The sequence below is a fragment of the Peromyscus maniculatus genome, chromosome 12 (genome assembly GCF_049852395.1).
Source record: "Peromyscus maniculatus bairdii isolate BWxNUB_F1_BW_parent chromosome 12, HU_Pman_BW_mat_3.1, whole genome shotgun sequence".
Taxonomy (NCBI): Eukaryota; Metazoa; Chordata; class Mammalia; order Rodentia; family Cricetidae; genus Peromyscus; species Peromyscus maniculatus.
The window spans coordinates 12,986,699-12,999,902 of NC_134863.1; the positions used below are offsets into that span (position 1 = coordinate 12,986,699).

A 13,204-nucleotide genomic window follows, 5' to 3' on the forward strand; every position below is an offset into this window, starting at 1 on the left:
ATGTTGTTATACCTCTCCTTGGAAATTTTGTTAGGATTACTTTCCCAGAGGCAGTGGGCAAAGAAAGGTTTAGTTTGCCATATAGTTTGAGTTTGGAGTCCATAATTGGGAAGCAGTAGAGGCAGAAACTTGAGGGAGACTGACCTTGCAACCAGAGCCCAGAAGCAAAGAAAAATGAATGAATGTACTCTCCTGACTTTTCTTACTTTTATACTGCCCAGAATCCCATCGAAGGGAATGCTCGTACCCATAGGGAACAGCTCTTCTCATCTAACTTAATCTAATCAAGATAAACCCCAAGGGCATGCCCAGAGGACACAGACCTCATCAGTTTGACAGCTGGGTTTCAGCATCATGGAGCCTATGAAGTGTTGTTTTTCACTTTTGAGTATAACCTGTATCAGGGCCAATTTATCTATAGGGAACAACTTTCTCTCCTTACCAGGACCCATAGGTAAATGTCTTATAGTGTGATCCCAATGATGCCCGAGAAACAGGTTCTCTCTCTTTTTCTCCCAGGTCTTGTAGCAGCACTTCATGGACCCCACAGGGTGGAGTGGCTAAAGAGACCCAAGAATGGCTTTTTGTTCTGTCAAAACCCCAAGGCTACAATGTCCTGGGAGTAAGGGCTCAGTGTATGACTTTAGCTCTTTTATTTCTTTTTCTTTTTTTAGTTTCTCAAGATCTCTGTGTATTTGCCATGACTATCCTGGAACTTCTTTGTAGACCAGAATGGCCTTGAATTCATGGAGATCTGCCTGCCTCTGCCTCCTGAGAGCTGGGATTATAGGTGTGCACCTACCACCTGGTGACTTGAACTCTTTTGTAGGCAGTGTTCCTCACCTCAGACTGACATACAGGATGGCCGAGACAAGGGAGATTAGAGGTCTGACATCCATCTTAGATCCTGAACTCTAGCACACACTTGGCCCCATTTCAGAAATTCTTGGTTTAGCCTTCAATATTGAGAACATTCAACATTCAGTTCCTAGGACTAAAGGACTATAGGCACTTGGGTATCGGCTATCTTGGCACCTATCTGGTCACAGGGCTGTGTCTGTCCTCTGTGCTGTCACCATTTGTATCTTTCACTTGTTATAGGCTTTCCTGACTTGTCTTCTTTAGGGGAAGGAGTTCATAATCTCAGAAATGAGTTTCCTGTGTCTTCCTTGGAGCCTCTTCATTAGGCTCGAGGCCCTTGATCCCCACAAGTGTGTTGGCTTCTCCTGCATTCTCTCATTCTTTAGCTGTGTTTGGCTCCACCATAACAGGCAGTGTTTGTAGAATTAATGCATTGTGTTACTCACTGTATACTCTGGGTCTCCTGCTTGTGAGTAGCGTGTCCTACAGAGCCCCATGACCCCACCTCTAGCCGCACACACTTCATATCCCTCGTTACAGTTTCTTGTCCTTTATCCTTCTCCAGAAATTTCCCTATTTCCTGGGTGCCATGTTCATTCTGCGTTCTGTGCCTGGCTATCCTTAGAGTCTTGGAGGTTCTTTTCCACTAATTATTTAGTGCCTGACACTGTATAGTAGAACACACTGTCCACAGAATATAGCCTAACCCTCTGGCATGCTCCCATACTCAGTCCAGATAGTTCTTTGCCTTTTGTATTATCTCTAATTATCTCTTCCTCACCAAACTCACCGGACAGGAAAGGCCATTGAGAGCAAAGATATCAAATCTTAGTAGTTTATCTGGTTCAGTCCTGGATCTGGTAGGCACAGCTAAAGGGCTCCTGATGCCTAGCTGTATGGCATGGATATGTGAAGAGAGAAGAAAAGGCTGGACTCAGTCAGCCAGAGGAAGTCCCATAAACAGGGCAAGACTGTATATTAGAAGAACAATAAACCCAGAAAAGGTTGTCCCAAACCTTAGGGATTGTAAGGAAGAAGGTGAAGGAGTGACTGGCATGTGGTCATCACATTGGCCCTCATGAAACTCTCAGTGCTATGACACAAATTAGGAAGGTATCTTGTCTGAAATTTGACCCAACACTCCACTCTCTCTCCACTAGTAACTGGGCTGGAGGCAGCCTGTCCTGTACAGAATGCCTCTTTTGCATGGGAGGACAGAAACCCCACTGAGTTATCTCTCTCCTTATAGCTTTCCCTAAATGAAGTAAAATGAAGGTGCGTATCCTTGACATTGACCTTGTGAAAAAAAGTCCCTACTTATTTTTGTTGTATTTGCAATTTCCTTAAAGACTTGTGCCAGCTGTACAAAGCTTACATGTATACTACATGGCCTAGAAATATTATGAAGTTAAGATTAAAACATACATGCATAATTTACAGGCCATTATCTGTTTTGGTTTATTTCCACAAAATATGTATGAAGTATGATAAAATCTTAAATTTGATCATTATTTACACACTTACAGGCCATATGGTGAGTTCTGTTTGAGAGATTTGCAACCAAGATCAACATACCATTTCAAATAGCTTTATAAGATTTATCATTGAGGTAATTAATGGCTCAATGAGAAGAATACTTACTGAAAAAGCAGTAGATCTGAGCTTGAATCTGCTCACACACATACAAAAAAAATGGACAGAACTGTTCATATTTGTAATCCCATGCTGTTGAGTGAATGGACCGTAGTATTTCTAGTGCTTGCTAGCTGTCATCCTATCTATGGCATCTGTGAGAGACCCTGTCTGAAAGAAAGGAGAAAGGGTGATACATCATGGTATGCCATGCCCTCTTTTAGCTCTCATATTTTAATTGTCAGGCACTTACACACACACACACACACACACACACACACACACGATACAATTACCTGAAATACATTTTACGTTACTGCAACAGTCTCATAACCAACTTCTATTACTATTGCAATAAGGTCAAGTATTTCAAACATATCGTAAAATCCTTGAGATTCTAATCACAAAAGTTGTGATCGTCTGTGGCTTTCTCATATAGTTCCTTGCTTCTAATATACATAGCATTTCAGTTGTTGGCCTTAACCCTTAATTTCACCAATAAAGCTGCCAGACCACAAGGAGCTTAATATTAACAGAAAAGATTTTAGGAAGTAGAGTAGTCTATATGTGATTTTTACTTCATGAAAGGTCATATTCCTAGCATCTTGAATTTTCAGGTTACTTATACTTTGCTTAATTTAAATTCCCTTCCCCAAAAGGGAAGGGAGAAATGTTGTAACTGAATTATAGTTTCAAAAATTAAAACGGGGGTCAGAATCCCCTTCTCCCTGAAATCCAGGTGTGCTGTCTTTGTTTTTTGTTTTGTTTGTTTGTTTGTTTTTTTAACTTGTCACAAACCAGAGTCATTTGGGAAGAGGAAACTTCCATTCAGAAAATGCTGCCACCAGATTCACCCATAGGCAAGCCTGTGGTGCATTTTCTTCATTGATGATTGATATGTGAGGGCCCACCTCACTGTAGGCAGTGCCACCCCTATGGTGGTGTCACTGAGTGCTGTAAGAAAGTAGGCTGAGCGAGCCTTGGTGAGTAAGCATCACTCCTTCATGGCCTTTGCATCCTCTCCTGACTCTGTTCTTACCCTGTTCAGTTCCTGTCCAGAGTTCCCCCAGAAACTGAGTGTGAAGAGAGAATTGTATGCTGAAATAAACTCTTTCCTCTACAAGTTGTTTATGATCATAGTGTTTGGTCACAGCAATAGAAACCCTAAGTAAGACACTGTGTAAACTATTAAGGAGCATGGGATTATGTCATTTGCAGAACATAGATGTAAGTGAATATACTTGCCATGTTAAATGTCTTATGTTCATTGAAAAAGGCAAGTCCCAGGTAATTTCTTTCATTTGAAGGACTAGGTTTTTATGTAAAAATAAAATTACATATGTGTATATGATGTGAACAAAGTAAAGGGAACTAACGAGATGGGAGGAGAAGGCGGTGGTGTGGGTGCAGTCTTACATGCAAGTGCTCTTCTGAGAGTGGTACACTATGTGATGGTACACTGTGACTATACTGTGCCAATTGAAAAGGATATATTTCTTATTCTGACTTCTGTCCAGTGTTACCTTTAAATTTGAGACATATGTTAATTTTGCTCTTTTTTGTGTGGTAATTCCATAAATGTTGGTACTTGATAGTTGATAATATCATTGTTGTCAGCTATACCCAAATTGACTGTTTCCCAATTGCTCTACTAACTCAACATTGAACTTAAATTTCTGGAATTTTTGATTGATTCTTTCACATTGTACTTTGGATGAATTCTTAGATAATGTGAATTTGGAAGGTGGTTCCATGCTTCCTTTCCTTCTTTCGTCATGACTTGCAGAGTTGTGTTACTATGTACAGTTGTCTCAGTATTTCCTTAGAATTTTTTCCAGACTCCTTAGCACCAATATCTGAAACTAATCAAGCCCTTATATTACACTGTGTCTTATAGGGCTATAACACATACATGTTCTCCATGCTCCTTAGAACCCTGTAGAATACTGACAATACTCAGCACAGTATAACAAAATATAATACACGATATGCTATACTTTAGGGAATAATGTACACACAACATAGGCAAGAATATTTTCAGATATGTTCATCCTAGTAAAATTTCCCAAGTAAAATGGATACATTAGCATGGATCATAACTAGTGATAAATTCTGAGTCAACATATATGGATTGGTGGAGGTTGAAATAGATTTGAGACATGTGCCTCAGGAAGTATCAATTGTTCCCTGCTTTAAAACAGGAAGTGACAGTATTTTGTTGCTTAATCATAAAGCTTCTTTTATTAGAAAAGATAGGTTGGATCAGTGCATAATGACTTTTTCAGCCCAGCCTGCTGACCTAACTGCAGTTGAATCCCACAACTCACATGGTGAAAGGAGAAAACCAGACCCCTGAAGAGCTCCTCCTAACTCCACCTGCACACAGACACACATGCATGGTTTCCTCCAACCAGAATAAATGCAGTGTGTATTTTGAAAGACTTATTTACTTTCATGCAGTGAAAGATTCTTCCACATTGATTTAGATTCCCATTGTCTAGGAAGCCAAAAGTTCTGTTCCTCATTTCTCTTCAGTTCTTCTCTTTGCCTTAATTTGTGTGACAGTAATATAATCCACAGTTCTGGAATAAGCAGAAAGCAAACCATTCCTAACACTTTGGCTGGCTCTTAAGATTCTGTTCCTTATACTGGATCGCCTTGCCCAGCCTTATTGCAAGGGGGGTGCTTAGTCCCATGGCAACTTGTCGTGCCATGATTTGTTGACACCCACGGGAGGCCTACCCCTTTCTGAACAGAGAAGCAGAGGAGGAGTGGATTGGGGGGAACAATTAGATCAAGTCACATATGCTAGCCACATAGACTTCTATACATCCCTGGAGTAATTAAAAACAATACCATGTGTTGACAAGTTACTTTCTGTCTTTTTAGAGATACACGAAAACTCCACTACATTTTCTTCTAGAAAACAGGGAGAGCTACCCGTGATGATGGTGGAGGTAAGACTGCCTTTCCTCTCAAAGTAATATAAAAAGTTACTTTGTCCCTTACATTGTAGTGGATATGAAATTCAGTTAACAAAAGCCAGGTGCATCATGGGTTAGCTCAGGGAGAAAAGGAACTGGAATTGTGCCAGCCTGCTCCTGACTGAACTGAACATAAAAGTATGCAGTGCCATTTATCACAGTTTGTGTGAGAGGATAGTTTCTCCTGAAGAAAAGGGTTCCTCTTTAGATGCGTGTATAATTTTCACTCAGAAGTTGACAGCCACTTCTGGTTTCTAAAATCTTGATGCAGTTTATGTTCTACTTATGTTCCAAAGTTTCTGGGTTTCAGCATGGAGATGTTGAGTGGTAAGACTTCTACTGCATGAGGATTAGTGTAAATAATTGAGGCCCAGCTGGAGGAGGAATTATCTCACAGTCAGGTTATAAAGATGCAGCTTGGCTTAGGGAACATTCAGCAGAGACCAAACAAATTAATTTGGCCTTTGAACCAGCAAAAGTGGGAATGGCACAAACTATAGAGTCCCAGTTCTTCTGGGACATTGTCACATAATATACTAACACATAGGACTCTTGCCCATTTTGATTGGCATCATACTATGTCAACATGTGTTCTAAAGACCCATGTAAACAGAATTTAGTATGACCTGTGCCTCAAACTGTTTTCTTTCCTTTAAATTTCAGGTGGAGTCTAGAAAACATACCAGTATGTATTATAAAATCTCCTTGTTAAGACACATTTTAGAAAAGTATAATTACTGGGTATCCTCATGTCTAATGCACCACTGTGATCTAAGCCACCTATAGGGAAGAACTTGGATTTTGGTTTTTAAAAAAAAGTAGTACCTGAAGTTAAAAAAAAAAAAAAAAAAAAAAAAAAAAAACTGGGGTTGTCTACTGTCACTGGATTCAGATCTGATCTCGTTAGATTGTTTGAGATGTTCTGTACCAGGCTGTGTCTAAATCTGTTTTTCCCCAAGATAGGTATCCTGATTACCCAGTCAAATCTCCTGTGACAAACTAATGAATTAACAAATTAGGATGAAAACTTTACCTACAGTATATATGTTCAAAGCCCATTACATGTGGTACATTTATTTGTTTGTGTGCTACTCTATGGAAGAATAAACCATGGCACAGAGGTAAGTGATGAGGCTGTTCAAGAATTGATCAAGAAACATTTCGTAGCCCAAGCACTTAGTAATCCCTAACTTCCAGCATCCCAGCATCTGCCTTCAATAGGTCAAAACTGCAGAGATCAGGACCCTGTAGTGACTACCACAGAGGGGAAATGCCCAGGGCATTACTTCTCATCTACATACAGACATTCCAAAGAATGAAAGGTTAGAAAGCCCACAAGCTTCTAGTCAGATCAGCGCTTCTGAGAATGGGAGACAGACACTGCATGGGGAGATGGGGCAGGGGTTTTTCACTTAGGCTTTTGCTATACATGGCTTTTTCCAGTATTCTCTATTGTCACGTTGCCATGAATTTAGACTTTACCTACACAGTCCATGTATTGCTTAATTGATTCAGTGATCCTCCTGAAGCTCCATTCTCACTCTGTTGACTGTACCCGGAAACAAGCCGTCAGATCAAATGGACAAACACACAGTTGTTAGGTTCCTCTGTTTTTCTGTCATGAGGCTGACATGACTCCCTGTTATAATGCATTCCCAGTTCCTGAATTCTTAAGGGAAATTTGTCAGGAGCAAGCTGTTGCCCCTCAGGATGTGGAAGGATCTCCCGTTCCTGAAGTAGCACACAAACAACACCAATAAAAATGGAAGGTGCTGTGGGAATTCCATAATTCTGTCCAATTGTGTATACTGTTGCAAATTATTTTCTTTCATATATAAATCTATAGAGAAGCTTAAGACTTTTTCCTATGTAGAATAATACTAATATATCTACGTCTTCAATGTATATACAACCACAGAATTTAAAATGCATCTGATGTCACCTTATTCAGTAGCATGAACTGGTGGAAACTGAGGCTCATCTTGTATGCATCAGGGTGGTTTCACCGGGTGTAGACAGGAATGGGTGAACCACCCTCTCTCATACTTTCTCTCACATGTGGGTGATGCAGATGGAGTAGGTCTGATGTTCCTCAAAGTGACCTGGTAAAGTTCCAGCGTCTCATGACTGAGGGTGAAATTCACCTTAGATAACAGTGTTCCTGGTTTGATCCAATGAGCAAGGATCCAGGGGTGGTCATGTTACACATTGTGTTAGAGGATCAGGGAGTGGGAAAGATATCAATAAGGACAAGGAAAATGAGAGGGGGGTGTCCTTTTCCTCTTTCAATGGCACAGTGGTAAGCAGAGTCTGGGGAAAGTGTACTTTGCCATTTGAAGACAGTATTTCCCAGGACATTACTCCTTTTTCAAGGGTTGCTTTTTAAAATTTAATGTTTTCCTTTTCTTTCTTGAAAACTTATACAATATATTCTGATCTTGGTTTCCCCTTCTCCATCTCTTCCCAGATTCTCCCCACCTTACCACCCATCCACTATCTTTATCTCTCACTGTAGAAAAGAAACAAGCAAATTAAAAAAGAAAACCAATATATAATCAGTGTAAAAGCACAACAAATACACACACACACACACACACACACACACACACACACTCACACACACACACACTCAAAAAAGCAACATAAAAACACCAAATCAGAAACTATAATATACTTGTAAAAGACCAGTAAGATTTTAAAAATGCTCCCCCAAAAGCAATATGAGACCCAAAAAGTCTACAAAACCATTAAGTATGTTGTGTGTTGGCCATCTACAGCTTGCATGCTTGCATTGGGTCTACCCTTAAGCGTGGTTAATATACCTAATGAGACTCTATTGGAGAAAACTGATTTTTCCCTTGAGTTTGCCAATGAAGATAGCTTCTTGGTTAGGAATGGGAGCTCCTGTTCACTTCCCCCTTTGATGTAGGAAGACACATCTTTAATCTAGATCTTTTGAGCTGGGAAAAGACAAGCAATTGAGGCATGAAGACACATGCCTTTAACTGAGAACTTGAGGCAGGAAGCCACACTTTAATCCAGCCCACACCTCCTGCTGGAAGCCTATATAAGAACATGGAAGAAGGAAGCTTTTGCTCTTTGCCTGATTGTTCTGGTCTTGTTAACAAGTGCATTCCTTCACTGGCATTACAGCCTATTTCTTCCAAAGATCCAAATTAGAAGTGGGTCTTCCTACTTCAACTTAAGAAAAAAATTCCTCACAGATATGCCCTCCATTTTGGGGGGTTAGTTCATTCCAGATGCAAACAAGTTGGCAAGCAATAACCATCACACCTTCTTAAGCAATAATGCCAAGAAGAGTTCATTAGTCATCCCACCTCAGCTAACCTAATAGATATAATCTCACACTTCCATGCCCAGTATTGGGTATCATCCAATTGACTGTTTGACTGTTGAGATTCACCATGATTGTGCCCATGAAGTATTGAGTTCACTTTGTGTACTAACACGATAGAGCCATTCTGTCTGGTGAAGGACAACATTCTCTCTTATACTCACAGAAACCTGTAGATGATAGTCTATTGTAGGCAGAGTTTCTCTGGGTGCTAGCAGCAGCTTCATAAAAACCACATTGAGCTTTAACATAAATTATAAATGTTTACCCAATAGCTCAGGCTTATTACTAACTAGCTCTTACAACTCATTCCTATTAATGTATATTCTCCCATGAGGCTTAGCGCTTTTACGTCTATCCAATTAGGTATGTCTGACTCGTTCTGCATCTGGCTGGCAACTCCTCTGACACCACCCTTCCATATCCCATCATTCTCAATTTGGCTTTCCCACCTAACTTTTACCTGTTCAGCTATTGGCCATTTAGCTTGTTTATTAAACCAATCACACCAACATATATTCACAGTGTACAAAAGGATTATTCAAGAGCAGTCTAGCAGTTAGGGTCCAATGAAGCAGGCAGAACAGAGCCCTTCCCTTTCTTCCTTCAGGACTTGTAGCAGTCCATGCATAGTCCTCTGTTCACTGTTAACTCCTGCTTCACGTGGCACCAACAGGGTAGAGTGCTGGGTAAAATGGATGTTTACTCTGACAGAACTACCACGTCTCCTATATACTGGCAAGGAAAGGACTAGTGTTAATGGGTAGCTCATTTCCAGCCTATGCACCTCATCCTGGACTGCCATGCAGGATGACTGAGGTGTAAAGAAGGTCAGAGACGTGTCCTTCATCCTTGAGCCTCTGACCTTATGAGTGAGCAGGGATCTGATCTCTGACCCCTACCTTGGCTCTTTTTCATGCATTCTTGATTCTGATTCCAAGATACAGATGGTGCCTTAGGAAGTTCCCATAAGCTAATACCCATGTTCCAAGAGCTGAAGGACATGAGCAATTGGGGATCCACCTTCTTGACACACATCTTGCTACAGGCTGTGTCTGTCCTCTATGTTTTGTATATTTATGACTTTCTCCTGGAGTATCTGACATGGTGGTCTTTGGGTGGAAATGAGTTCATATCTGAGGATTGTGTTTCCTCCAGGCTCTCATCTCTTTGGTAGGTTGATGGACTTTGATCTTTACAAGTCTGTCTGATCTTCTGCATTGTCTCATTGAACAACTCTGGGCTTGGCTCCTTCTCACAGACAATCTCAGTAGCCTTAATACATTGTGTCTCCTCTCCTTAAACTCAACAGTTATTGCTTCTGAGCAAGGTGTCCCTCCTAGACCTAGGAGCAGTCTCTACCCCCATTATCTTCTTCCTCCCTTCTCTGGTGCATTCCTCTGGGATCATGGGTCCTGTAGACACTGCACCTGGTAATGCATCAAGGTGTGTGATATCCTTTCTACCTGGGAACATTGAAACATTGCTCAAAAGAATGCCCAACTGAGTCTCTTATGTCCCATGTCTCTTTTATTCCATAATTTTCTCTCCCTCACTAAGCTCATCAGAGTCACAAGACAACTTGGAGAGAAGAAGACAAAACAGAAACCTTCTCTGGAGACTGCATGCCCAGAAAGACGGTTGAATCTTAATAGGTTATCTGACTCATGCCCTTGCCTTGTGGGTAGAGGTGAAACCTTGCTGTTGAACAGCTGATACACTTGAATATGAAAAAAGAGAGGGAAGAGTTGAGTCTAAAATCAGCTAGGAAAGGTCTCCTAATCAGATTAGTGTAAAAGAACAACTAAATTACATTAAAAAAACCTGAAAAAGTTTGTCCCAAAATTTATGGAAAGTGACAAAGCCAAACCACTGACTTTTGATTGTCAATTTGGAACTCTCAAACACCTAATGCTCTGACCCCAATTAGTGCAATGTCTGCTAACTTCCTTGACACTGTGTCTACTTTATACCCGTCTGTAGCTGTGCTGCAGGCACCCTCATGTACAGACACCCTCATTTTGCATGGAAATGCAGAAGCCTCTGAGAAGTGTCCACCTTTAGTGCTTTTTTGAAGACAAAACACATGGCCTTCACCTAGGCCTTGCCAAAAATGTACGACTTCTGTGCATGGATCTGGCTACCACTTTATGTCTGAGACTAAGTGGTGGGATGAGTTAAGGGTCCTGGGTGAGCTTTCAAAAGATGGTCCTAGTATTGGCCTCCATAACCTGTTTGGTGTGGCATAGTCACACAGGGTGAAGAGTGAGTATCATGGGTCACAGTCAGCAAAAGGGCTGACACATGTGCTGCCTTTCTGGGTCTGGGCCTGCTGGTGGGTGGAATGGAAGGAGAGAAGTGATTCAGACTCATAAGAGAGTTGATAAATCTGCCTGGGTCTGGACATAGAGAGGCTTCATGGGTGGGCAGCACATTATGATAGAACAGGTTTAGAATAGGTTTCGAATACTCCAGAGAGCTGGGTATGGGGCACTTACCTGTGTCCATACCTGAATTGGCATTAGGTTGAGGGTCCCTCATAAAGCTAGGCAGGAAGGACAATGGAGGATGACCCCTGCCAATACCACCACTGAGGGATCTGACACTAGGGGATCAGAATGGAGGGCAAGTGGTAACTGAGTGTGTGGACTAATGCAGGATAGTGCATACCCTCCTCTCGCATCCATGTGCATGAACACTTACCTGCAGCCAAGCAAATGAATCTAATCCACACCTATGATCAAACCTACACTCACACATGCACATTCATGCATACCCATGAACAAGAAATCTGAATGGCATGTGGCACAATTGCAATAAATTCATAACCATTTCTGGTTAAAGATGTAGTAAAGTCAATTATTGCCAAATATCATGCCACCATCGGGAAACTTAATCACTTGCATGATTTGCTTGTATTCCCAGATCATTGCACATTGCAGAGATTGTTGATTCCTTGGGTCTCTATTGCATTGGAACTGATTTATGTAACATTTCACTTGCTCAATTTGAGTGTTTATTTCACTCATAAGACCGTCAATCATTAGAAAGCAATTACCTACACAATATTGAGAAAATCTAAAGTTCTCGTTGTTGGTTTAGCTGATTTTATGAACATCACATGAACCCACTAAAATTGATATACTTATGATATGTAATGGATACATAAATATTGTCTCCTTCTGAAAATATGAAATAAAGAAGCAAAATACATTAAATATATAGATTTCCATTAATGAAATGAAATGTTTAAAACTCCTCTCCATGTCCTTTGAAGAATGGAAATTATCATTTCAACAATGCTTGAGTTTGCTAGACAAATCTTTTTAAGAAATTTTTTATTCATTCCACATATTGACCACAGATACCTCCTTCATCCCTTCTGCTCTGCCTCTAGCCTTTCCCCACAGCCTACCACTCATCTCCTCCTTCAAAAATGTATGGCCTCCCATGGAGAGTCAGCAAAACCCAGAACATTCAGCTGAGGAAGGTCCAAGCCCCACACCCTTTCATCAAGGCTGTGCAAGATGTCCCACATTAGGCAATGGGCTCCAAAAAGCTAGCTCATGCTCCAGGGATAGATCCTATTCCTACAGTCAGGGTGCAGTGAAACACACCAAGCTACACAAATATCTCACCCCCACCGAGGGCCCAGTACAGTCCCGTGTAAGGCTCCACAGCTGTGGGTCCAGAGTTAATGAGTTCCCACTAGCTTGGTTCAGTTGTTTCTGTAAGTCTTCCCATCATGGTCTTGATGCCCCTTGATCATAGAATCAATCTTCCCTCTCATCGACTGGACTTCTGGAACTCAGCCTGGTGCTTAGCTCTCTGCATGGATTTCTATCAGTTATTCACTGAAGGCTCTATGATGACAGTTAGGGCTTTTCACCAATCTGATCACCAGGGTAGGACAACTCAGGCACCCTTTCCACTATTGCTAGTAATCTTAGCTGGGGTCATGCCTGTGGATTCCTGGGAACTTCCCTGACCAGGTTTCTCCCTATCCATACCATAATGTCTCCCTCTATCAAGATATCTCTTTCATTGCTCTCCCACTCTGCCCCTGTTCCAGTTCCACCATCCCATTCCCCTATGCTCACATCCCATACAACTACCCTCCATTGTCCCCCATAACCCCCAGTTCACTCAGGAAGTCTCATCTATTTCCCTCTCCCAGGAATTCCTTGCATCCCTCTTAGGTCCTCCTTGTTACCTAGCTTCTCTGGTATGTACTCACTCATAAATGGATACCAGAAGTAAAGAAAAGGGTAACCAAACTACAACCCACAGCTCCAGATAAGATATACAAATATTTTAATATTTGCATATTGATGTTATTCCTTTTCACCAGCCTCACTGGTTATGTTGATGG

At 41.2% G+C, this 13,204-nt stretch overlaps 1 protein-coding gene across 2 annotated transcripts in view; it reads left to right on the forward strand.

Annotated features, from left to right (window-relative positions):
• The window catches only part of LOC143268221 (uncharacterized), a 152,298-nt gene that overhangs the window by 87,818 nt on the left and 51,276 nt on the right, over positions 1-13,204 (forward strand). For both annotated transcript variants that reach the window (XM_076549356.1, XM_076549357.1), the window contains 2 exons: positions 5,383-5,450; positions 6,141-6,162. In XM_076549356.1, coding sequence (XP_076405471.1) covers positions 5,383-5,450; positions 6,141-6,162 — 90 coding nt within the window. The remainder of the gene's footprint in view (positions 1-5,382; positions 5,451-6,140; positions 6,163-13,204) is intronic.